This window comes from Oncorhynchus gorbuscha, linkage group LG16, assembly GCF_021184085.1.
Source record: "Oncorhynchus gorbuscha isolate QuinsamMale2020 ecotype Even-year linkage group LG16, OgorEven_v1.0, whole genome shotgun sequence".
NCBI lineage: Eukaryota > Metazoa > Chordata > Actinopteri > Salmoniformes > Salmonidae > Oncorhynchus > Oncorhynchus gorbuscha.
This window is the reverse complement of record NC_060188.1, coordinates 80,405,429-80,431,221: the sequence shown is the minus strand read 5'-3', so window position 1 is coordinate 80,431,221 and position 25,793 is coordinate 80,405,429. Positions and strand designations below refer to the sequence as shown.

Below are 25,793 nucleotides of genomic sequence, written 5' to 3'. Positions count from 1 at the left end.
TGCATGGTTCTGTAGAAACAAGCCTGACCTAGGAAGACATCCTTGTAAATGCAGAAGTGAAGCTTGGGGGCTTTAACTCTTTAATCAGTGTGTAACTATCAAGTGACATCATTCTATTCATTGGAGTGATCTGCCAATAACAACAGGAGGGGGACTGAGGCATGAGCTTGCCCTTTATTATTGTTATCAAGAAGTTACCATGGTTACCTGCATTGAAATACAATACGATAAACCTCAAGCTTTGTGAGAAAGCTCAAACTCCATGACATGGGGTAGAGCTACTGGATTATTACACAGACAGTAAATCTTATTGGCAATTAGATATGTTTAGTAAGTACATTCTCCTCTACAAGATATTCATGTACAATATACAAGTTAAAAAATATAATTTGTTTGTTTGCATCGAGTTCAAAAAATGTTGTTTTTTTATGCTTTCTGGTTGACAAAGTGTTTTCAGGTATGGAGAGCACTGGTTTGTCAAACAGAGTATAACCAACACATACTGTATAATGCATAGGGAGGCAGATCTATGCAAGTAGATGCTTTACATGACAGAAAGACAGGAAATAAGAGATGAAGCCGTTTCATCATGATCAGAAGAGAAGACAAGGCATTGAGGAGCAGGCAGCTGAAACAGCAGTATTCTCTGGACACACAAACACATCCTTTCACACACAAATCCTAACACCACGATACATAAAAACACCAGATGCAGGCCAGACTAGTGTTCAACAAACACACACACACACACACACACACACACACACACACACACACACACACACACACACACACACACACACACACACACACACACACACACACACACACACACACACACACACACAACAATGAAAGGGCACACTACACACAGCAGATACGAAAGATCCCCTAACTCAGTCAATGGAGGGTCTCCACCCAGCAGAGAAACAAACAAACCATTCAGAAGAACAACAACTGCTCTGATACACAAGAAAAGGATGAAGACACAAGAAAAGGATGAAGACACAGATCTAAAGTGTTTCCCAGCACAGCTGATCCTAGATCAGTGGTTCGGGGTAACCTGGAGCCCCAGAGGCTGAGAAAAGGGGTGTTCTAGTCCTCCCTCGTTGCTAAGGACGGCAAACTTACATCGACCAATCCAATAGTGTTTAAATCATGAGGGGGAGTGAACAAGTGCACACTTCTGAGAAAAAGTGTGGAAAATTAGTATGTCCAGAGTAACATTCTCAAGACCAAAACAACTTCCTCCTCAACCCTACCTGTGTTACACTGAAATGGCACCCTATTCCCTATATAGGTTAATACTTCTGTCCTCATAAGGCTCTGGACAAAAAGTGTGCATAGCATTACATTGGGAATAAGGTGCAATGCCAAACAAAGACAAAGGGCTTTAACCAGTAATCATGTGTAGAATGGAAGGAGTGTGTTGGTGAAAAAAAGCTAACGTTACATGTTAGATTGTTACCATGATAAAGTACATACAAAACACATACTAAATGATTGTATCAACCTGAAACAACCCTTTCCAGAATACTGTAGTAGAAAATAAGCACTTATTTCCATATGGACAACAGACTGAGAAAGTAATGTAGTTAAGTGTGATGCACTTAGCAAAATAATAAACGGAGAGACTGAAAACGGCACATTCAACTGTGTAACACCAATGTAGAACAAAGGAATTTGCAACTGACTCCAACTGTGTGTCCTTGACCTAATTCAGCCAACCAACAGTGGGCCTGTAGTTTCCATGACAACCACAACAATGAATACTAAAATTGCCAGAGATAACAAATGTGGGTAGCTTCTGGAAACAGAGAAAGTTAAGTTCATGTGGTGCTTCAAAAGTACACAACAGGCATTCATCTTTAAAAAGAACAGAAGAAGCACAAAATGTAATAGTATCATTACGATGTTTGTTTAGAAAATAAAGAAATGTAAAACTTTTTTGTGGGGGGGGGGGGGGCAGCTACGCTTCAGTGGCGATGCCTGTTGCGGACTGGCATAAAGAACAAGTTACCCCAGAAACTCTGAAACTGTTTCCATAGTAACTTTGACACAGAAGAGCCTGGGAGGAAGCACCCAACCTATTGCCTCGTCCCCTACTGTCTGTGCTGTAGACAACTCTTCTAACGTTTGTTGTCAAAACAGGACTTACATACAGTATGAGGCGAGGCTACCCCACCAAACCTCCAGAAACTACCCTCAGACCCCACATTAGAGCTGAGTGGGACCACAAGGCACCCAGGGAAACAGAGTTCTAGCCAACATCTCCCCCCAGGGTACATGGCTTGGGCTGTAGCCATTACTTTGCTATGGGAATGCTGCGACATCAGTGTGAGGAATGGTAATTAAGGGAGACAGTATTACATAGTGTGGCAACAACAACATGTCAACAAAAACATGAAATAAAAAAAACATTAAAAAATAATAAAATGTCTTTAAAAGGCAAAACCAATATCCTCCCAACATACTGAATAGTCATCCACTGGTAAGTTAGAGACTACAATACCCAGAATTCTTCCTTCAGTAACAGAAAACATGACACTTAACATTATCACTGGAAATATCCCTTTTTTCTCAAAAAATGGTTTAGCCGGGCAGAGGGAAACCACTGATTGGCTGAGACGTTGGAGGATACCATTTTGGGTTTTGGCACAGGCCTTGTTTCTCAACTCTGAGAAGGGCTCACTCATCTCACTAGCTCCCAAAACAAACTAGCTACATGTTTCTTTCCTTTAGTTAACAAGAAAAAAGACAATAATTCAAGGCAAAAAAGGGAGAGAGAGTGGAACAAAGACAAAACAGAACAGGTTAGCTAGGTTGGTCTCCCTCTGGTGAGCAGAGTGCCGCTAGTCTCAGCCTGGGTCTGGTCTGAGACAGGTTTAAACTCAGGCTGAGCTTTAGTTTAAGGGTTTAGGCTTGTTATTAAGTTGGGTCATTAAGCTCGTTAGGGCTCTCCAGATATTCACAGTGGTTTATAAGGGGACGAGGCGGCTACTGTTCCTAGAGAGAGAGGGATGAGAAGGAGAGAGGGAACAAAAAACCCCTCCGTTAATCTCGGTTCTCTTGTAGACCTCTCAGATTTGAGTTTATCGTAATTTTACATTTTCTTCTTTTCATTGTAGTAATTGTGATCACGTCTCAGGCGTTCAGGTGCGGCTGGCAAAAAAATGTAATTCTCCTGAGAGAGACAAAGGGAGAGATGTCAGGTCATTTACAAATAACAAAACAAATATAAAAATTAAAAAGTTAGTTCCAAAAGATCCAACCACAACATGAACTCAAGTTCCTGTAGTTACCTGGGACAGTATTGGGGTCAAAGGGCAATCTCATCTGTAGCTCTTCTGCTGCTGCATCAGACCGACGTTCTCATACACTCTGGAGCAGTCCTCCCTCATTCTACACACACACACGTACGCACGCACACATACACACACCCCCCCCCCGAGAGAAACACATCAGTCAAGGTATTTCTCAACTGAAGCTGACTAGCTGAGTGCTAGTTTGATTATACACAGAGTATACCAAAAATTAGGAACACCTTTCTAATATTCAGTTGCACCCCCCTTTTGCCTTCAGAACAGCCCAATTTGTCAGAGCATGAACTTTACAAGGTGTGGAAATCTTTCCACAGGGATGCTGGCCCATGTTGACGACAATGCTTCCCACAGTTGTGTCAAGTTGTCTGGATGTCCTTTGGCTGGTGGATCATTCTTTCTCCCCAATTTCTCGGTATCCAATTGGTAGTAGTTACAGTCTTGTCTCATCGCTGCAACTTCCGTACAAACTTGGGAGAGGCGAAGGTCGAGAGCCATGCGTCTTCCGAAACACAACCCAACTGCTTCTTAACACAATGCACATCCAACCCAGAAGCCAGCCGCACCAATGTGTCGGAGGAAACACCGTACACCTAGCGACCTGGTCAGCATGCACTGCGCCCGGCCCGCAACTGGAGTCGCTAGTGCGCGATGAGACAAGAATATCCCTGCCGGCCAAACCCTCCCTAACCCAGACGACGCTGGGCCAATTGTGCGCCGCCCCATGGGCCTCCCGGTCGCGGCCGGCCACAACAGAGCCTGGGCTCGAAACCAGAATCTCTGGTGGCACAGCTAGCACTGCGATGGAGTGCCTTAGACCACTGCGCCACTCGGGAGGCCATGGTGGACCATTCTTGATACATACGGGAAACTGTTGAGTGTGAAAAACCCAGCAGCGTTGCAGTTCTTGACACAAACTGGTGCGCCCAACAACTACTGCCATACCCCGTTCAAAGCCACCAAAATATATTTAACAAGTGACATCAATAAGGGATCATAGCTTTCAACTGGATTCATCTGGTCAGTCTGTCATGGAAAGAGCAGGTGTTCGTGTTTAGGTTGTATACTCTGTGTAGTAGCTGCTAGTTGGTAGGTACTCACTCTGCACAGGTGGGGCTGGGGGTGCAGGGAGGCAGAGGGCTCTGCAGCTGGTCTCCACCAGTCAGGTCAGATAGAGAATACTTAATGTTGGTGTACTCCCTCCCCTTTATCTTACTCTTCTGTTAGAGAGAGGAAGGATGTTAAAGAAAGACTTTCACGGACACACACACACGGGACACACACACACCTGTTCCTCCTCTATGCGTCTCTGCAGTGTCTCTATGTAGTGCTGGACAGCCATGTAGATGAACCTGTACTGGGCCTCAGTCTGAACCATCCCAGACCGCTGGGAACGAACCATCTGGATGCTCTTAGGAACGTCTATGTCACAGTCCACTCCTACAGAGACAGAAGAGGTTAGACTAGGAACGTCTGTGTCACAGTCCACTCCTACAGAGACAGAAGAGGTTAGACTAGGAACGTCTGTGTCACAGTCCACTCCTACAGAGACAGAAGAGGTTAGACTAGGAACGTCTGTGTCACAGTCCACTCCTACAGAGACAGAAGAGGTTAGACTAGGAACGTCTGTGTCACAGTCCACTCCTATAGAGAGAAGAGGTTAGACTAGGGACGTCTGTATCACAGTTCACTCCTACAGAGACAGAAGAGGTTAGACTAGGGACGTCTGTGTCACAGTTCACTCCTACAGAGAGAAGAGGTTAGACTAGGGACGTCTGTGTCACAGTTCACTCCTACAGAGACAGAAGAGGTTAGACTAGGAACGTCTGTGTCACAGTCCACTCCTACAGAGACAGAAGAGGTTAGACTAGGGACGTCTGTGTCACAGTTCACTCCTACAGAGACAGAAGAGGTTAGACTAGGGACGTCTGTGTCACAGTCCACTCCTACAGAGACAGAAGAGGTTAGACTAGGAACGTCTGTGTCACAGTCCACTCCTACAGAGAGAAGAGGTTAGACTAGGGACGTCTGTGTCACAGTCCACTCCTACAGAGACAGAAGAGGTTAGACTAGGGACGTCTGTGTCACAGTCCACTCCTACAGAGACAGAAGAGGTTAGACTAGGAACGTCTGTGTCACAGTCCACTCCTACAGAGAGAAGAGACTAGGGAGGTTAGACTAGGGACGTCTGTGTCACAGTCCACTCCTACAGAGACAGAAGAGGTTAGACTAGGGACGTCTGTGTCACAGTCCACTCCTACAGAGACAGAAGAGGTTAGACTAGGAACGTCTGTGTCACAGTCCACTCCTACAGAGACAGAAGAGGTTAGACTAGGAACGTCTGTGTCACAGTCCACTCCTACAGAGACAGAAGAGGTTAGACTAGGAACGTCTGTGTCACAGTCCACTCCTACAGAGACAGAAGAGGTTAGACTAGGAACGTCTGTGTCACAGTCCACTCCTACAGAGAGAAGAGGTTAGACTAGGAACGTCTATGTCACAGTCCACTCCTACAGAGACAGAAGAGGTTAGACTAGGGACGTCTGTGTCACAGTCCACTCCTACAGAGACAGAAGAGGTTAGACTAGGAACGTCTGTGTCACAGTCCACTCCTACAGAGACAGAAGAGGTTAGACTAGGAACGTCTGTGTCACAGTCCACTCCTACAGAGACAGAAGAGGTTAGACTAGGGACGTCTGTGTCACAGTCCACTCCTACAGAGAGAAGAGGTTAGACTAGGAACGTCTGTGTCACAGTCCACTCCTATAGAGAGAAGAGGTTAGACTAGGGACGTCTGTGTCACAGTCCACTCCTATAGAGAGAAGAGGTTAGACTAGGGACGTCTGTGTCACAGTTCACTCCTACAGAGACAGAAGAGGTTAGACTAGGAACGTCTGTGTCACAGTCCACTCCTACAGAGACAGAAGAGGTTAGACTAGGGACGTCTGTGTCACAGTCCACTCCTACAGAGACAGAAGAGGTTAGACTAGGAACGTCTGTGTCACAGTCCACTCCTACAGAGACAGAAGAGGTTAGACTAGGAACGTCTGTGTCACAGTCCACTCCTACAGAGAGAAGAGGTTAGACTAGGGACGTCTGTGTCACAGTCCACTCCTACAGAGAGAAGAGGTTAGACTAGGGACGTCTGTGTCACAGTCCACTCCTATAGAGAGAAGAGGTTAGACTAGGGACGTCTGTGTCACAGTTCACTCCTATAGAGAGAAGAGGTTAGACTGTAGACACAGATAGCCTTGGGGTCTGAACAAGGCAGAAGAGGTTAGACTGTAGACACAGATAGCCTTGGGGTCTGAACAAGGCAGAAGCTTTCTTCATGGAAATGATCTCATGTAGCAGAAATAGATGAAGTATTTGCACTCACCTTTTTCCCTGATGACGTCAATGAGGATGTCAATCACTATGAACGTTCCTGTCCGTCCAATACCAGCACTGGAGAGAGAGAGGGAATTAGAGAGCAACAGTACATATAACTGTCTCTCTGTGTGTGTGTGTGTGTACCTGCAGTGCACCACTATGGGCCCAGCCTCTAGAATGCTCTCCTGTTTGAGGTTGACCTCCTCTAGGAAGTCCAGAACACCCCCGGGGTCTGTAGGGACACCGTGGTCCGGCCACGCTCTGAAATGGTACTGCCACACTGTCCGCTCTGTGTTACCCTGAAACACACACACATTTTGAAGTAGCATGCATGCTCACATACACAGCTAAGGACACACTTCCAAAAAAAACACACCCACACAAAACAAAAACAGTCCCTCCTCTTACCTGTCCAACCTTGGACAGTTTGAGTTCTCGTAGGATGTAGTCGTGAGCAGACGTCTCTTTGACGTTGCGGACACGCATGATTCCATACTCCTTCAGAGATGACATGTCTGGCCAGTACTTCACACACTTACTCTGTGGGGAGACAAAGTATCTCAATTGACGTGCACACTTCTGCCCCAAAGCCACAGCAGCAGTTCACACTGAAACCTATGAAGAAGATCTCCTGGTTTTCAGAGATGCTTGAAATGGAGAACCACAACAGCAGTCAGCCCGTTACCTTTCCCCTCTCCACCTCCTTGGTAGTCATGACGATGACCCGGGAGTTCTCCTGGAAGACCATCCTCCAGAAGTCACTGATGGTGTTCTGTAGACAGCCCTGCGTGGCGATGTACGACTTCTTCAGCTTGGTGCTGTTACACTTCCACTCCAACTCCGGCTAGAGAGAAAGAACAGTTCCACACAGACAGGCGCTGGATGTAGTAGTGTGTAGAGGAAAGCAGACTTAAGTGCAATGCAAACAAAGTAACATACAGCAATTGTCTTAGCAGTCCACCTCACGCACTCAATGACTGAAACGACAAGACAAACAGTAAGCATGCCTATTCATTTGTATTTCGTAGAGCTGTCACATACAGGAAATTGCAAATTGTGCTTGAAATAGAGCTGTACGCAAGTGTGTGGAGTTTACCGTGAGGTCATTTCGATACCATATTGTGTGTGTCTGACAGGTGTGTGTGTGTGTCCTGAGAATGAAGTGAGTTTACCATGATATCAGTTACTACCATGATGAGATTGGCGTTAATATAGTCTGCGCCAGCCTCAGATCCATCCCCATCATTCAGCACCACACGAGTGTGATCAACTAGAGAGGGAAAGAGAGAGAAAGAGAGAAGAGTCATGATTAAAACCAGACCAATATCCAGGCTCTGCATACTGCAACAACAGGGGGGGGTGTCAGTCAGTCAGTCGATATTTGATAGGGTATGATGTGTGTGTTCTCTCACAGGGCAGGATGTTCTTGTATCGATTCTTGTTCTTGTTTTCAGCTCTCTGCCCCTCCTTACGGCTGTAGAGAAGTTTACACTCCTGCTGCTGCAACGTCTGGGCGGGACAAAGGAAAAGGGATACTTGTTAAAAGTCTATGGGTATCTGCTAGCAGAGACATAAATATTGTATCCATGAGTTCATCCGACTCTGTGGAAGTAGATAAAGGGCATCATTGTCAAAATCTCTAAGTATCCATTTAAAAATGTATCCTCAACGTATTGCTTTAATCTATTTCAATAATTCAGATGTGGAGCGTAGCTAGGTTACCGGGAGACAGACAGATGTGGAGCGTGGCTAGGTTACCGGGAGACAGACAGATGTGGAGCGTGGCTAGGTTACCGGGAGACAGACAGATGTGGAGCGTGGCTAGGTTACCGGGAGACAGACAGATGTGGAGCGTGGCTAGGTTACCGGGAGACAGACAGATGTGGAGCGTGGCTAGGTTACCGGGAGACAGACAGATGTGGAGCGTGGCTAGGTTACCGGGAGACAGACAGATGTGGAGCGTGGCTAGGTTACCGGGAGACAGACAGATGTGGAGCGTAGCTAGGTTACCGGGAGACGGACAGATGTGGAGCGTGGCTAGGTTACCGGGAGACGGACAGATGTGGAGCGTGGCTAGGTTACCGGGAGACAAACAGATGTGGAGCGTGGCTAGGTTACCGGGAGACAGACAGATGTGGAGCGTAGCTAGGTTACCGGGAGACAGACAGACAGATGTGGAGCGTAGCTAGGTTACCGGGAGACAGACGGACAGATGTGGAGCGTAGCTAGGTTACCGGGAGACAGACGGACAGATGTGGAGCGTAGCTAGGTTACCGGGCGACGGAGAGATGTGGAGCGTAGCTAGGTTACCGGGAGACGGACAGATGTGGAGCGTAGCTAGGTTACCGGGAGACGGACAGATGTGGAGCGTAGCTAGGTTACCGGGAGACGGACAGATGTGGAGCGTAGCTAGGTTACCGGGAGACAGACAGATGTGGAGCGTGGCTAGGTTACCGGGAGACGGACAGATGTGGAGCGTAGCTAGGTTACCGGGAGACGGACAGATGTGGAGCGTGGCTAGGTTACCGGGAGACAGACAGATGTGGAGCGTGGCTAGGTTACCGGGAGACAGACAGATGTGGAGCGTAGCTAGGTTACCGGGAGACGGACAGATGTGGAGCGTAGCTAGGTTACCGGGAGACGGACAGATGTGGAGCGTAGCTAGGTTACCGGGAGACGGACAGATGTGGAGCGTAGCTAGGTTACCGGGAGACGGACAGATGTGGAGCGTAGCTAGGTTACCGGGAGACGGACAGATGTGGAGCGTAGCTAGGTTACCGGGAGACGGACAGATGTGGAGCGTGGCTAGGTTACCGGGAGACGGACAGATGTGGAGCGTGGCTAGGTTACCGGGAGACGGACAGATGTGGAGCGTAGCTAGGTTACCGGGAGACGGACAGATGTGGAGCGTAGCTAGGTTACCGGGAGACTGACAGATGTGGAGCGTAGCTAGGTTACCGGGAGACGGACAGATGTGGAGCGTAGCTAGGTTACCGGGAGACGGACAGATGTGGAGCGTAGCTAGGTTACCGGGAGACGGACAGATGTGGAGCGTAGCTAGGTTACCGGGAGACAGACAGATGTGGAGCGTGGCTAGGTTACCGGGAGACGGACAGATGTGGAGCGTAGCTAGGTTACCGGGAGACGGACAGATGTGGAGCGTAGCTAGGTTACCGGGAGACGGACAGATGTGGAGCGTAGCTAGGTTACCGGGAGACGGACAGATGTGGAGCGTAGCTAGGTTACCGGGAGACGGACAGATGTGGAGCGTAGCTAGGTTACCGGGAGACGGACAGATGTGGAGCGTAGCTAGGTTACCGGGAGACAGACAGATGTGGAGCGTAGCTAGGTTACCGGGAGACAGACAGATGTGGAGCGTGGCTAGGTTACCGGGAGACAGACAGATGTGGAGCGTAGCTAGGTTACCGGGCGACGGACAGATGTGGAGCGTAGCTAGGTTACCCGGAGACAGACAGATAGATGTGGAGCGTGGCTAGGTTACCGGGCGACGGACAGATGTGGAGCGTAGCTAGGTTACCCGGAGACAGACAGACAGATGTGGAGCATAGCTAGGTTACCGGGAGACAGACAGATGTGGAGCGTAGCTAGGTTACCGGGAGACAGACAGACAGATGTGGAGCGTAGCTAGGTTACCGAGAGACAGACAGATGTGGAGCGTAGCTAGGTTACCGGGAGACAGACAGACAGATGTGGAGCGTAGCTAGGTTACCGGGAGACAGACAGACAGATGTGGAGCGTAGCTAGGTTACCGGGAGACAGACAGACAGATGTGGAGCGTAGCTAGGTTACCGGGAGACAGACAGACAGATGTGGAGCGTAGCTAGGTTACCGGGAGACAGACAGACAGACAGATGTGGAGCGTAGCTAGGTTACCGGGAGACAGACAGACAGATGTGGAGCGTAGCTAGGTTACCGGGAGACAGACAGACAGATGTGGAGCGTAGCTAGGTTACCGGGAGACAGACAGACAGATGTGGAGCGTAGCTAGGTTACCGGGAGACAGACAGACAGATGTGGAGCGTGGCCAGGTTACCGGGAGACAGACAGATGTGGAGCGTAGCTAGGTTACCCGGAGACAGACAGATGTGAAGCGTAGCCAGGTTACAGGGAGACAGACAGATGTGGAGCGTGGCCAGGTTACCGGGAGACAGACAGATGTGGAGCGTAGCTAGGTTACCGGGAGACAGACAGATGGTTACCGGGAGACAGACAGATGTGAAGCATAGCTAGGTTACCGGGAGACAGACAGATGTGGAGCGTAGCTAGGTTACCGGGAGACAGACAGATGTGGAACGTAGCTAGGTTACCGGGAGACAGACAGATGTGGAGCGTAGCTAGGTTACCGGGAGACAGACAGATGTGGAGCGTAGCTAGGTTACCGGGAGACAGACAGATGTGGAACGTAGATAGGTTACCGGGAGACAGACAGATGTGGAGCGTAGCTAGGTTACCGGGAGACAGACAGATGACATGTGAGCATGTACAACGGTATAAAAAAACTTTTCCTGACATAAGAACAACACTACATTAAATACGTATTTTGAAACGCAATGGAGCGTCTCTTACCTCAAACTCTTCCCAGAATCCCTGTTTGACCTTGTCCGTAGCCTCGGCCAGTTTACTGAGCTCTCTCACTCTGCTCTCTATCTCTGCTGCATTGATACGCGTGGTGTTCAGGGGCTGGGGAAAGACGCATACAAGTTTAGAAACAAGAAATCTATGGATTATTAAAGCTTCTGAAAGACAAAAAGGGCTTAATGATCAAGATCAGGGGAATGATATGTAGCTTGCTGACAAGAGAGAGAGCAGGCTGAAGAGCGACCTGTTTGAGTTGCAGCACCGTGCCCAGTGTCTCCACCATGGGGTTCTTCTTATAGTGCTCCACCAGGTCTGTCAGAGAGTCAAACTTCTCTCCTCCACCAACGTCATATTTTAGGTCATGCTGAGAAACAGACACAATGTGGACCGTCCCTTCACCCACAGAGATATGCGAGAGGCTCTTTGACTATTTTAAATATCATGTAGTGTATCTGTGGTCATAAGCCACATCTTTAGCTCGAGGGAGGGGAGGGAAGGAGGAAGGGAGGGATGGAGGGGAGGGAGAAGGAGGGAGGAAGGGAGGGGAGGGAAGAAGGGGAGGGAAGGAGGGAGGAAGGAGGGGTGTAAAAAAAAAGGACAAAAAAAAGGAAATAATTCTTTACCTGGCAGCGGATCATGACATGTGTCACCTTGGGCTTGTTGTCACTGCTGTCAGTCTTGTCGTCACCGGTGCGGACAGACAGAACGAAGTCTCCAGGGTGGCTCTGGCTCTCTCTAACCAGGAAACTACCGTTCTTTCCCTTCTCTGTCAGCAGCTTCTCAGCCTCCCGGCCTGACAGGTGACCATGGAACCACCTGGGACACACACACAGTTTACAGAACTCCACTGACATAGCCATCAAATCCACTGGATTGGTGGCTGAAGCAGAGACGGACTGACACTCAGGCTAGAGAGGTACACACACAGACAAGCAGAGACAAACACCATGTGGTTTCAGTGTCAGAGCTCACCTCTCAGAGGTGGGGTCAGCACAGTTGAGGGGGTATTTGAGCTCGATGACGTCTCCATTCTTCTCCTTGAGTTGGCCGTGGTGCTCCATGTAGTACTGAACCAGCTCTGCCAGGGTGGCAAACTTCTCCCCCCCGTACAAGTCATAGTAATCCCCTGTGTTCTGGATCTTAATGTGGGTGACCGCTCCGTTACGTCTGCCCAGGGGAACACAGGATTGAGAGAAAAAGGAAAGATTAAAACACACCCCTCATCTAAAGCTGAAACAGTCTGGTACCCAGGCCATTATCTTCAGTTGGCCTAATCAATTACAATAAAGGGAAATGGTAGAGTATAAATTGGGAAAGTGTTTTCTTGTATGCTGTCAGCCTGGCTAAACTAAATAGGCCCCATAGATATTTACTCCTAAAATGTCAACCCAGCCTACGGTAGCTCCTGTGTCTGGTGGTACAATATCTCACCTGACAGAAAGGGTGAAGTCTCCAGGGTTGCTCTTGCTGGGTCGGGCCAGGAAGCTCCCGTCCACCCCCCGGGTTAACAGCAGGTTCTCAGCCTCCACCCCTGTGATATTGGGGTGGAACCACCTAAACACCACATCATCATCACAGGTCAACTAGCTAGCTAAGTGCATTTGGAGAAATAGGCTACACAGCTTAAAAACAAAAGAAACATTTCCAGCCATGACAGATTCATGGACCACACCACACCCATTACCAGCTTTCACAACAAGGTAGCTGTCATTGTCCTGCCTATAGTTTAATTTGTATTTCATCATAACTCTTTTGTAATTGCCAGTGAGTCATCTTCCCAACTTGGTTCAAGGCCCTCGACTTAGCCTCTGGGAGATAACAAGCGGTCATAAATCACAGAGATCACTGGCTGCCTAGAGAACATATCTGGCCTGAATATAACGGTGTGCAGTTTCATGTTTTAATGTCACAAGCAAAAGTACAGTGAAATTCCTTTCTTGTAAGCTCCAACCCCCAAAATACAGCAATCAATAACAATGTCAAATTTAAAATAACAAAAGGTAGAACAAAAACATGCATTTTTGTTGTAATAATAACATGAACATGATACAGTAAGCAAGCATAGAATACAGGGTCAGTTCCAGTACCATATTTACAATGTGCAGGTGTATTGGAGTGGTAGGGGTAGATATATACAGGGTCAGTTCCAGTACCATATTTACAATGTGCAGGTGTATTGGAGTGGTAGGGGTAGATATATACAGGGTCAGTTCCAGTACCATATTTACAATGTGCAGGTGTATTGGAGTGGTAGGGGTAGATATATACAGGGTCAGTTCCAGTACCATATTTACAATGTGCAGGTGTATTGGAGTGGTAGGGGTAGATATATACAGGGTCAGTTCCAGTACCATATTTACAATGTGCAGGGAAAGTGGACGGTAAGGTAACTAGGCATCAGGATATATGATAAACACAGTAGCAGATGCGTATATGATGATTATATGAGAGTGTGTGTAGAGCCAGTATAAATGTATGTGCATATTATCCATAAAATGGAGTGTTCGTGCATTCGGAAAGTATTCAGACACCTTTCCTTTCACTAAATGTTAAGTTACAACCATATTCCAAAATGAATTTTAAAATCCTCAATCTACACACAATACCCCATAATGACAAAGCAAAAACAGATTTTTTAGAAATATTTGTAAATGTAATAAAAATGTTTAAATATATATTTTTTCTTTTTTTCTTTTCTTTACATAAGTACATAAGTAGACACTTTGCTATGAGACTCAAAATGTAGCTCAGGTAAACCCTGTTTCCATTGATCATCCTTGAGATGTTTCTACAACTTGATTGTCATCCACCTGTGTTCAATTCAATTGATTGGACATGATTTGGAAAGGCACACACACACCTGTCTATATAAGGCCCTACAGTTGACAGTGCATGTCAGAGCAAAAACCAAGCCATGGGGTTGAAGGAATTGTCTGTAGAGCTTCAAGATAGGATTGTGTTGAGGCACAGGTCTGGGGAAGGGTACCCAAAACGTTCTGTAGCATTGAAGGTCCCCAAGAACACAGTGGCCTTCCATTTAAGAATGATGGAGAAGTTTGGAACCACCAACACTCTGCCTAGAGCCGTCCGCCTGGCCAAACTGAGCAATCTGGAGAGAAGGGAATTGGTCAGGGAGGTGACCAAGAACCTGATGTCTACTCTGACAGAGCTCCAGAGTTCCTCTGTGGAGATGGGAGAACCTTCCAGAAAAACAACCATATCTGCAGCACTCCACCAGTCAGGCCAGTACAGAGATCCCAGGTGAACACCTGTTCCAGAGCACTCAGGATCTCACTGGGGTGAAGGTTCACCTTCAAACAGGACAATGACCCTAAGCACACAGCCAAGACAACGCAGGAGTGGCTTCGGGGAAAGTCTTGAACATCTCTGGAGAGACCTGAAAATAGCTGTACAGCGACGCTCCCCATCCAACCTGATTGAGAGGATCTGCAGAGAATGGGAGAAACTCCCCAAATACAGGTGTGCCAAGCTTGTAGTGTCATACCCCAAAAGACTTGAGGCTAATCACTTCCAAAGGTGTTTCAACAAAGTACTGAGTAAAAGGTCTGAATACTTATGTAAATACTGTATTTCAGTTTTTATTTGTATACATTTGAAAAACTATGGGGTATTATGTAGATTGATGAGAAATAAGGTTGTAATGTAACAATGTGGAAAAAGTCTAGGGGTCTGAATATTAATACTTTTTGAATGCACTGTGTGTTGGAGTATTTGTGTGTAGGGCCCTGTGAGTGGGCATAGAGACAATGCAACAAATACTATAATAAAATACAGAAGTTCAACCTGGATAGTCCATGTAGAAATTTAGTTAGCTATTTAGCAGTCTTATGACATGGGGATAGAAGCTGTTCAGGAGCCTGTTGGTGTCAGACTTGATGCACCGCTTGCCGTATGGAAGCAGAAAGAACAGTCTATGACTTGGGTTGTTGGAGTGTCTTAACAATTTCCCAGCATTCCTTTCACACTGCCTGATAGAGGTCCTGGATGAGAGGGAACTCTGCCACAAACCCATGGCACGATTAGACAGATGAGTATATAGATCCTATTTACTTGGGTCCCAGTCCATGTGGGGGTGGAGGGGAACGAGAAAGTTGATGTACTGGCTAACCAAGCACTTAGAATTGTTTGTTGTAGTTTCAATGAGCAAGGCAGAGGTAAAAAAGCTTGATATGGACAGTGAAGGTGCAGAGATGGCAAGGAGCAGTGGAGGAGATACTAAGAGCAGGCATTTATTTCAAGTACAGAGGAAAGTCTGAGGTTGACAAGAAGGGACAAAAGAGAGGATGCTATTATTATAAGATTAAGGGTGGGACACAGCTAGTTGAATACGTCCTTAAATGTGATAGGAAAGCATCCAACAGGAAAGTGTGATTATTGCCAGGAAGACAGTGGAGCAGGTATTACCACTGTGTGGGCAGTATGAGGGAAAGAGTCACATCTAGTATGAGGGATAAGGGAATACAGGAAAGTGTGATTATTGCCAGGAAGACAGTGGAGCAGGTATTACCACAGTGTGGGCAGTATGAGGGAAAGAGTCACATCTAGTATGAGGGATAAGGGAATACAGGAAATTAGTTGAGTATATTGAGTAGAATGTCATTAGATTTTTTTTTTAAAAGAGCAACAGGGCTGGCAGGTAGGATTTAGTTATCCCGGTCTCTGGCACACTCCAGTACCGTAGGTGGCGGTAATGTACCATGACGTTGGATGCCATCGTGCCTATAAACCCCACAGAAGGAGGAAGCTCAGCCCCAGTGAGGTTCCCTTGCTGTTCGTACCACCCTCTGTAGCGCCAAACGATTGAGGGCGGGGCTATTGCCATACCAAGCAGAGATGCAGCCAGACAAGATGCTCTCAATAGTACAGCTGTGTAACTTGTACTCAGATGTCATGGGCACAATGCAAATCAGGATAAAGAAGATTGATGTGGGGGAGGGTCAAAATCAATGTACGACTAAAGGATGATGTGAGAATTATCAGAATCCTGATTTAATCAGAAAATCACGTGTACAGTGATTGACATTGAACAATTGAAGTCTGTATCCATTTACCGAGTATATTGAGATTGGTATCTTTCCAAAGAGCATTACAAGCCTGTCGTTCAAACTGAGCCAGATGCATTGAACCCCTTTGCTTCTCAGCTGGAAGTGACAGCTAGGTCCCCCAATGGTAGCTAGTTAGCTAGATTTTCTTGTTTGCTTATTAGCAATTGTTAGCTAAGCATTCATATTTATAATTGATAACTAAACGTCTCCAAAAATGTTATGGGCAGATAGCTTGTGAATAGTTCACACACAGAATTTAAAAGGTAACTGCATTATTATTGTGGGCTTCAATTTCACGGATGCCCATTGCCCAATAAAGAACCTAGTTAACATGACCAGATACTAGTTACCGTAATGTTGCTGGCTCCAAAACACCGACAAGGCACATCCTTGTCAAATACGACTTGTTTTAGGTCGTTATCTGACGATCACATACATTCATCATCAATGGAATTATCTTGAAAATGTAAACAGTTCTAGGCTAATGTTAGCCGACAGGCTAGTTAGTTGGATACCTAGTTTCCATCAGATTGCTTTCCATGATCAGTCCTTACCTCCGAGATGTCATTTTTTCACACCTTGTTTCCTCGCGCTGGCTTTTCCAACTATTGTGTGTGTCTTCGGCAGTCTACTCCCAGCAAAAATGCCTCATAAGGTCCAGACTCCGTTCAAAACGGGAAAATGTTTCGATTGGAATTTTTTACAACAACAAAAAGTCCATAGGCCTCAGCCCGGAGACTTCAGAGAGCGAGTCGATTGTTGAAACGTCACCAGACATGCGACACTTTAATTTGTTTTTTTTCAATCGCATAGTGCTGACTAAGTTTGACCCTCGCTTTTTCCCGTTTAAATCCTTACGTGGCAATCTCGCCGACGCTAGCTAGGAAGTTTACAAAATACCCTCAATAATTTGTGCTTGTTCTGAGCCTCCTGCTGCGATACATGTGCAATTTTAGGGGATATTTGAAATCGCTGGTACACAGAGAATCTACAATTGTCACGTAACGCTAGCTAAAATCTAAGCATGTTCACTGCTTCAGAGATCGTTGTTCTTCTTGTGTTCATGTCTGCCACAGCGTCCGGCTACTTCGTTAGTATAGACGCTCATGCAGATGAGTGCTTCCATGAGCGGGTTAACTCGGGAACCAAGATGGGCCTAATGTTTGAAGTTGCTGAGGGGGGATTTTTGGACATTGACGTTGAGGTGAGATGGTATTTGTGCTTTTGTGATTGATTTGGTTTGACTTGCGCAAAGGTGGTGGGGGGTGGCTAGCGAGATGGCTATTGTAGCTAGCCAGTTAGCTTAATTGCTAGTCACAAGCAAACTCTCATGCCATTTCGTATAGTTTAATTTGTTCTTTGTAGTTTAAAGTTAACCCACTGCTGGTTGTGATCAATAATTTTAGCCTAGTTGGTAGCTAACTAACTAGCCAGTTCGCCTCTTGATTTTACTTATCTGGCCTGATTAGTGATACAGGAAGTTTGAAGTTAGCTAACTACTCGCTGCCATTCCTAACAGCTGTAAGTGTCAAATAACATAAAACGGGTCATCCACATGTGTTTGACAGCTGACTATAGGTACTGCTCCACCACATGATGTATTCACCACCTTATAGTTGAGAATTGTAGTCATGCAAATACGATTCATATTTTTAAGGGATTTCACAAGTGTGATGCAGACTGCCCCAATCCACCAACCACTGAATGAAATATGTTGCAACAACGGTCCAGACAAAAAATATTGTCTAGCACACAACTATGTTCCAACATGAGTTAGCTAATATGTGTATGATATTGTCTCTACTATGTAGATAACAGGACCTGATGGCAAGCAGATCTACAAAGGCGATCGAGAGTCCAGTGGAAAGTACTCCGTGGCAGCTCACATGGACGGGACCTACAAGTTCTGCTTCAGCAACAAGATGTCCACCATGACACCCAAGATCGTCATGTTCACCATCGACATCGGGGAGGCACCAAAGGGGCAGGACATGGAGACGGAAGGTAGGCTTTAGTGTGTGTGCGAATGAAAGGCAGACCCAGTGAAATGACGCTGCCATGAGCAGCACTGCAGATATTGAGATGAGCGAGATGTATGACTTTGTTTTCACATGGTCACACAGTATCTGCGCATGGGCACAGGTTCGCTTCCTGCTGGTGACCGTGTGGTAGCCAGGGCACCAAAACAGCAGAGAAGTTGAGCTTTGCGCTTCAATGCTCTTAGTTGTTGCGGAGATTTACCTACTATGCTGTTGACTTTTTCTGAATCTACATCATATTGTGAAGTCTACTTTTAAGCTCTATTCATATTTACCAATTGCTATAACGGATTATCACATTTCTGTTTTCACATACTATTCCTCTTTTCTTTATGGTTCTATTGTTGTATCTTTCTCTTCATCCTTTTGACTGGGTTTGACTGGCTTTCGCTTCACCCAGGTGGAGAGAGTTGGGATGGTAGGGTTCTCGCCTCGCCTGGAACTATGTTTGCCCAAATGCATTCGGTTTCCTCTAACCTAAGTTGAATGAGTTTTTCAGTACAATCTAATGTTCACAAATCACCACTTAGAAACATTAGTATATGTTGCCTGGAATAACCCCTCACAATTTATAGATGCAGGAATATGTTGTGTGCATGATTTGAGACATCTAAGACATAGAACTAGTAATGTATTGTAGAGCATTTTATATGACAAAGCACAACTTTGTTTGGAAGGTGTCTTTTATTTTTTACTCTAATATGCATGTAATTTTCACGAGTGTTGTGGATTCTATAATGATCCTAATTGATTGGTTGTGTGTTCTGTTCCAGCTCACCAGAACAAGCTGGAGGAGATGATCAACGAGCTGGCGGTTGCCATGACGGCCGTAAAGCATGAACAGGAGTACATGGAGGTCCGGGAAAGGATACACAGAGCCAGTGAGTTACACACACGCCGCACATGAAATAAAATGGAGTCAGAATAGACTGTAGTTAAGAACCTGTTAACTTAATTGTTGTGTGTACTGCAGTGTTTAGTGCTGACAGCCAGTCTTGAACTTACTAGTCATTGTTTTCTGTTTTCTTTCCATCCAGTCAATGACAACACAAACAGCAGGGTGGTTCTCTGGTCGTTCTTCGAAGCCCTGGTTCTGGTGGCCATGACTCTGGGACAGATCTACTACCTGAAGAGGTTTTTCGAAGTGCGCCGAGTTGTGTAACACCTCAAACCTTCCCCCTGTGACTTCCTGTTGCACTGTTATTTCAGCTCAGAGACAGCGAAACAGTCACTCCTTGGAAATGAGACTCTTGGTAGATTTCATTAAAAGTCTGAGTACAAATTGGATCCCTATTATTTAAAAATAATAATAATGTTTTACCCTGTTACCCCATCTGTTATTTCCATCTTTATGTGCTTGTTACTGTTGTATCTGTTTTGGACTCTAGACCTTTCAAAGATCATAGGGTTGATGTCAAGTTTGATTTATTTTCTCATCACTGCGTAAGCAAATTATTTGTTATGGATTACTCCACCCAGCTTGGTCAACAGCAACTACTAGCCATGCACTAGCCAGAGAGGTTGTCTGTCTGTCTCTAGTCAGTGGATGGGATGTATAAAGTAACAAAACTGGGACCGGCATTTGAGAGATGCAGACTGATGTTTATGCAACAGTGTGTCCCTTTTTTGACCAATTTTTTTTTGACACCTTTGCAATTAATATGACCAACTAGTTAATATACAGTATGCATAAGCTCAAGGTGAGACACTTGGGGCTTGTTCAGGAGAGTGAAATATCCCAGAACGTTCATGTAGAAATGTATTGTGCAGCAGCGACATGCTTTTCTGTTATGTAGAATAAAGAGTTGTTGACTCTATGGATCATATTTCTATCTGCAACCTTCTGAACATAGCATCCTGCTTAATATCCCTGAATATCTGAAGGTGTTGTATTGTCTGGGAAGCAGATGTTTTTGCTCTTGTTGCTTTTGAGTCAAAAATCGATGACATATAACCCTTCTGAATGTGTACACGGGCAGTGCAGGGAAAACCTGTATACTCCCATTTTACCACAGATGGGTTATAGTAGGTCAGTGTTTACTCAAACCTGGCCATGGGGATCCACTGGGCGTGCAGGGTTTATTCTAGCTCATCACTCACACCTGTTGCAACTAATCAATTATTAATTTAAACCTGGATTAGATGATTCAGGTGTGTTAGAGCTGGGCTGGCACAAAGACCCGGACCCCTGTATTTGCCTAGAATCAGGAAGGAAGAACACTGTAAGAGATTATATTGGATGTGGGCAGGGGGCTGAAACTATATTATGATTGTCAAGGTGAGGTAGTTGCTTCAATATTTTGTTGTGGTGACTGGTTGTAATTTGGAGTGGGGAAGGTTGGGGGCTCTACTTTGTGGCAATAAGCTGTTTTTTTTCTTCTGCAGCATATTCAGTGTGGTGCAACATTCAGAACATTGGTATGTCGATGTATAAAAATGGACATGACTAGAGGATTAATTGTAGGCCTATCCTGTCTATAATCTATTTGAAACACCATAAATGTTGTCTTACTGAATATGCCTTAGTTTTGTACTTTACATGTTCTGATAAGCTCAGCTATAACTGTCACGTGAGACTGGAGTGACGACTGAGGAGAAATTAGGTCAAGTCACTCCTGAACGTCATCAATGAAGTTCTGCAGCATGTAAAGAAATATGCTTGTCTGTGGATCCAGGTTTATTAAAACAAATACAATATTCTTTAAAAATGCTGTTTGGTTTCTTTTTGTTTGTCTTGACATGTATTATTTAATCGTAAAAATATATATATTACAAATAATGTGGTCTAAAGAAACCTGAAATTATTCAGAATGATGAACTGGCGCTGGCGGTACAAACATGTACAGTGCTTCCGATTTCCAGGCGGACTGTAAACATCGATGTACAGGAAGTCGGTACAGCGTGGATTGAGGCTGCATTTCCAACATGGACAACACAACTGAAGGAAAATGGGATAGTTTACCCGTTAAACTTAACGATGGTATTACGCAAACTCTAAATGAGCTTGGATTTACACATATGACACCAGTTCAGGTATTAACATTTCTTTACAGTTTTCGTTTATTTCACTCACATGTCATAGCTAGCTATGCTAACAAGCTAGATAACGAATAACGTTAGCTCTAATTCAACCTCCACAATAATTTAAATATTTTTTATATTCCAGTCTGCCTGTATTCCACTGTTTATGCGAAATAAAGATGTGGCTGCCGAGGCTGTAAGTATGACTTGACACAAATTATTGTTTACCATGTAACTCGGATGTTTTGGGTACTGCATTTCTCCAGAACCAGATTGCATAGGTAGCTAACTATTGGAGGGAGAAAGGTCGAAGCAACACATCTTATCGTTGCTGTTACAGGTGACTGGCAGTGGAAAGACATTGGCCTTCGTGATTCCCATCATAGAGATACTTATAAAGCGAGAGGACAAATTGAAGAAAATGCAGGTAAGGTTTGGGTTATTCAGTGTCTTAGACTTATTGCAATGGTTACCGTTTGAGTATATGTGTATGGTTGTGAGTCACTTTGACTTTTGATATACAGTATTAAACTGAGACGTTATCTTTCACAGGTTGGTGCTCTGATCGTCACGCCGACCAGAGAGCTGGCCCTGCAGATCAGCGAGGTGATGGGCCAGTTCCTCCAGAAGTTCCCTCAGTTCAGGTAGGGGGACAGCCAGCGGAGAGATAAAACCAGAGACATGAACAGCAAGCTCTGTTCCAGATCTAAAATGTTAATTATTCCAAGACTCTTATTGTAATCCTGTTATGACACAAACTCTTCCTCTTTCAGACAGATTCTGTTGATTGGAGGGAGCAACCCCATTGAGGATGTGGAGAAGTTTAAGGAACAGGGGTAAATATGCTCTTCCTCTGATCTCACACAAAAATGTGAGCTTTTTTGTGCCCCGTGTTTTTATGTCCAGATCTGATGCTATACAGCAAGCCTGTAAAGGTACAAAAGGATCTCCAGCCCCACTTTAAATGAAGTACAACTTATAAAGGCCTTGTATAGCATACATAAATGCTTCACAAACAATCTATAAGCTTTTGTATAAACGTTAAGCGTTATGTCACATTTAGGCGGCAATTCACCCCACATTAGGAATGGTTATGTCACCCTTTGAGTGACACACGCTTATAGGTGATTTGAGAAGCATTTATGTAGTGCTTATGAATCCTTTATGTATGCTATATAAAGCCTTTATATATTCGTTGTACTTGGTTTAAAGTGAGACTGGATTCCCTAACGGATCATTATTCTAATCAATGTTGTCTTTTCCAGGGCCAACATATTGATTGCCACCCCGGGGCGTCTGGAGGACATGTTCAGAAGGAAGGCAGACGGTCTGGACCTGGCCTTGTCAGTCAAGTTTCTGGAGGTCCTAGTCCTGGATGAGGCTGACCGCCTACTGGATATGGGTTTTGAGGCCAGGTACTATAGTGCAATACAATAGACTACAACTATGCAATACAGTACACTATTGGACATATGAATCATTCAATATGATTCAGTACAGTACAATCACCAGGATGTTGGACATTGGCTTTTATGTCAGGTACACTTTAAGTACCTGACTCCCTCCCTTTCTCTCTCTCCAGTCTGAATGTTATCCTGGGGTACCTCCCTAAGCAGCGTCGTACAGGTCTGTTTTCAGCCACTCAGACTCAGGAGCTGGAAAAGTTGGTGAGAGCTGGTCTCAGGAACCCTGTACGAATCACAGTGAAGGAGAAGGGCGTGGCCGCCAGCTGCACCCAGAAAACACCTGCCAGGCTCTGCAACTACTACACAGTGAGTAACATACACTGTTGGGGATTTGAGTAGTTCAGGTTTGGAAATGCTGGATTCAAAGGAAAAAGTGGACCACGACTGTGTTTTAATAAATGTAACTACATGTAATCCCCGAAAGTAATTATTTATCATGAGAGGACCATAAACAATAACTTGTAATGCTGCATAGTCCAAGAAAGGTTCAAATCAAAATAAACAGTTTGTGCACAAAACGGGATGACCGGAACGTTCTTAGTCTGAGACATTCTTCCAAGACACATTCTCAGAGGCCTCATGATGAGAGCATCCTTACCGGTTTCGCTGTCTGTGCCAGCCCGTGCCATAAAATTCTCAAGGACTTAAAACCATCTGTGTGTAAGTGGAGACACAAACACAGGAAAAAAGACAAACTATGACTGATCACTTTTTATTTTCTGTTGTTTCTTGTTGTTTGTCAGATCTGCAGAGCAGAGGACAAGTTTAACAGTCTGGTAGCATTTCTTAGACAACACAAACATGAGAAACAGCTGGTGTTCTTCAGGTATGTATCCTGGCTACACAGCCCTCCATGTTAGTGTCTCACCATGACTACAGCTACCTCTAGTATTCTACTTAATGGCCGATTATATTCATCAACACTGCGGACTGTGTGTTGCTTCTCTCCCTCAGTGTGTGTGAGGACTACACTGTCAGAGCTGTGTGTGTTAATGTGTTGTTTCTCTCGCTCAGTACATGTGCGTGTGTGGAGTACTTTGGCCGAGCCTTGGAGGCCCTGATTAAGAGCGTCACCATCCACTGCATCCACGGCAAGATGAAACACAAACGCAACAAGATCTTCTCAGAGTTTAGGAGCCTAAAGAGGTATTTTATCCCTTGTTGTTAGCTCAGCTGAGGAGAGCATGGGTTTGATCTTTGCATTGAAATGTGACGTTGTGTTTCAGTGGTATCCTGGTGTGTACTGACGTCATGGCCAGGGGCATTGATATCCCAGAAGTCCACTGGGTATTGCAGTACGACCCCCCTAGTTGTGCCAGTGCCTTTGTGCACCGGTGTGGACGGACTGCGCGCATTGGTAACAAAGGCAACGCCACAGTCTTCCTGCTCCCCATGGAGGAATCTTACGTTACCTTCCTGTCCATCAACCAGAAGGTATGCCCTTTGTGTTTCCCTCTCCATCTTGCCTGCCTTCCATGTTCTCTCCATTTAAAACCAAGCTGCCCCTCCCTGTCTCCTGATAGTGTCCTCTGGAGCAGATGGCCCCAGTGAGTGACGTGGTGGATGTTCTGCCCAAGGTGAAGGCCCTGGCTCTGGCAGACCGGGCCATGTTCGACAGGGGCATGAGGGCATTCGTCTCCACCGTACAGGCCTACGCCAAACACGAGTGCAGCCTCATTTTCAGGGTCAAAGGTGAGAAGAAATCCCCTTCCGTGTGTACAGACGCTCAAGTATGATGGTGTTGTTAGATTGTTTATGCTATGGTCTGAGGAGAATGTTTACGATGTCATCCTCCTCCTGTCATTGGTCAGATCTGGACTTTGTTGCGCTGGCCCGTGGCTTCGCCCTCCTCCGCATGCCCAGGATGCCCGAGCTGAAAGGGAAGAACTTCCCTGACTTCATAGAAACGACCATAGACACAGACAACATCCGCTACAAGGACAAGCAGCGGGAGAAGCTGAGGCAGAAGCTGCTGATTGAGCTAAAGGAGAAGAGGGAGGAAAGGGCCGCTGCCCCTAAGAGACACAACGATAAGAACAAAGCCTGGTCCAGACAGAAGAACAGGAAGGACCGCAGGAGGAAGACTGCTGCCAAGAGGAACCGGGATGAGGTATTTAGTCTTCTAGAGAATTAAGGGGAGGTTTTCCTGACTCAGATTAAGTATAGTTCTGATCTAAAATGCACTCTACATGGAGATTTCCCATTGACATACATATTTAGTCCAGGACTAGGTTTAATCTGGATCCAGGAAATTGGCCGTAAAATGCTTTTAGAACATCTTTTAAACATGGGAGCAGGGCCCATATGCAGAAAAAAGTAGAACATCAGATGACTGTTAATTAACCCTTTGTTCTCTTCAGGGCTCGGAAATGGACGATGAGGACATGAAGGAGCTGTTGAAAGACACTCGTCTCCTGAAGAGATTGAAGAAGGGACAGATCAGCGAGGAGGACTTTGAGAAACAGGTGACAGCAGGACCAAAGAGCCAGAGGAAGACAGCAGCAGGCCCCTCAGAGGACCCACCCAGCTCAGCGGGAGAGGAGGACGAATGAAACAACACACCTGTCAGTGTTTCCCCCCCGATGTTCTAGCAGCAGGTCAGGCTGTCCCACCCAGCCCTGTTTACCATGGAAAAAAACAGAACATGTTATATATTTTAGGGGGGCCTTTATGCCCCAACTACAGAACAACCATAGGGGAAATACTGCCTGTTACAGTAAGACGCAGGTCAGAACCAACCATTGAACTTTGAATACACTTTTAAAAAGAGCCAACTGTTTTACATCTATTATTCTGTTATGAACCAGAGAGATACATCGCCTTTCAGGAATGTTGTATACAGTGTAAAGTTATGCATATCGCCATAATTTGTAATTAACAATCTATAAAGATACAAACTGATCCCAGTCA

The 25,793-nt window shown here is 45.6% G+C and overlaps 3 protein-coding genes across 6 annotated transcripts; 2 read left to right on the top strand and 1 right to left on the bottom strand.

Moving 5' to 3' along the window:
* Positions 1-155: 155 nt before the first annotated feature.
* On the bottom strand, positions 156-17,126 carry ptpn11a (protein tyrosine phosphatase non-receptor type 11a). 3 transcript variants are annotated; one of them, XM_046304655.1, is made up of 16 exons: positions 16,912-17,125; positions 12,723-12,845; positions 12,264-12,458; positions 11,915-12,107; positions 11,536-11,655; positions 11,280-11,393; positions 8,105-8,201; positions 7,883-7,962; positions 7,378-7,536; positions 7,101-7,232; positions 6,837-6,991; positions 6,700-6,767; positions 4,609-4,760; positions 4,422-4,540; positions 3,303-3,402; positions 156-3,184 (listed from the first exon to the last, which is right to left on the bottom strand). In XM_046304655.1, exons 1-15 carry the CDS (start codon positions 16,923-16,925, stop codon positions 3,333-3,335), a joined length of 1,791 nt encoding a protein of 596 aa, XP_046160611.1. In that variant the 5' UTR covers positions 16,926-17,125; the 3' UTR covers positions 156-3,184; positions 3,303-3,332. The 3 variants fall into 3 exon arrangements, with proteins under 3 accessions (XP_046160611.1, XP_046160609.1, XP_046160612.1); XM_046304653.1 differs by having other exon boundaries at positions 7,865-7,962; positions 16,912-17,124; XM_046304656.1 differs by lacking the exons at positions 156-3,184; positions 3,303-3,402; positions 4,422-4,540; positions 4,609-4,760 and adding an exon at positions 5,532-5,830 and having other exon boundaries at positions 7,865-7,962; positions 16,912-17,126.
* Positions 17,127-17,188: 62 nt separating this feature from the next.
* LOC123999167 (transmembrane emp24 domain-containing protein 2) lies at positions 17,189-20,213 on the top strand. Of its 2 annotated transcripts, XM_046304657.1 has the most exons (5): positions 17,189-17,561; positions 18,169-18,361; positions 18,797-18,814; positions 19,170-19,277; positions 19,434-20,213. In XM_046304657.1, the coding sequence occupies exons 1-5, from the start codon at positions 17,382-17,384 to the stop codon at positions 19,556-19,558; spliced, it is 624 nt and encodes a 207-aa protein (XP_046160613.1). In that variant the 5' UTR covers positions 17,189-17,381; the 3' UTR covers positions 19,559-20,213. The 2 variants fall into 2 exon arrangements, with proteins under 2 accessions (XP_046160613.1, XP_046160614.1); XM_046304658.1 differs by lacking the exon at positions 18,797-18,814 and having other exon boundaries at positions 17,192-17,561.
* A 1,057-nt stretch (positions 20,214-21,270) lies between these two features.
* On the top strand, positions 21,271-25,789 carry ddx55 (DEAD (Asp-Glu-Ala-Asp) box polypeptide 55). The gene is made up of 13 exons (XM_046306451.1): positions 21,271-21,429; positions 21,563-21,613; positions 21,758-21,844; positions 21,970-22,061; positions 22,191-22,253; positions 22,683-22,832; positions 23,000-23,189; positions 23,627-23,709; positions 23,898-24,029; positions 24,110-24,317; positions 24,407-24,575; positions 24,695-24,993; positions 25,244-25,789. Exons 1-13 carry the CDS (start codon positions 21,322-21,324, stop codon positions 25,433-25,435), a joined length of 1,824 nt encoding a protein of 607 aa, XP_046162407.1. The 5' UTR covers positions 21,271-21,321; the 3' UTR covers positions 25,436-25,789.
* The last annotated feature ends 4 nt before the right edge of the window (positions 25,790-25,793 follow it).

Bases quoted from the DNA above. Each gene is read 5' to 3' on its own strand.
- ddx55 (XM_046306451.1), top strand. From the start codon at position 21,322: ATGGACAACACAACTGAAGGAAAATGGGATAGTTTACCCGTTAAACTT. The intron at 21,614-21,757 runs GTAAGTATGACT...TTGCTGTTACAG, and splicing joins AAGATGTGGCTGCCGAGGCT to GTGACTGGCAGTGGAAAGAC. The intron at 24,030-24,109 runs GTATTTTATCCC...GTTGTGTTTCAG, and splicing joins GAGTTTAGGAGCCTAAAGAG to TGGTATCCTGGTGTGTACTG.
- ptpn11a (XM_046304653.1), bottom strand. The intron at 12,108-12,263 runs GTGAGCTCTGAC...TGTGTGTCCCAG, and splicing joins GCTGACCCCACCTCTGAGAG to GTGGTTCCATGGTCACCTGT. The intron at 11,656-11,914 runs GTAAAGAATTAT...TCTGTTTCTCAG, and splicing joins ATGTCATGATCCGCTGCCAG to CATGACCTAAAATATGACGT.
- LOC123999167 (XM_046304657.1), top strand. From the start codon at position 17,382: ATGTTCACTGCTTCAGAGATCGTTGTTCTTCTTGTGTTCATGTCTGCC. The intron at 17,562-18,168 runs GTGAGATGGTAT...TCTACTATGTAG, and splicing joins TTTTGGACATTGACGTTGAG to ATAACAGGACCTGATGGCAA. The intron at 19,278-19,433 runs GTGAGTTACACA...CTTTCCATCCAG, and splicing joins GGAAAGGATACACAGAGCCA to TCAATGACAACACAAACAGC.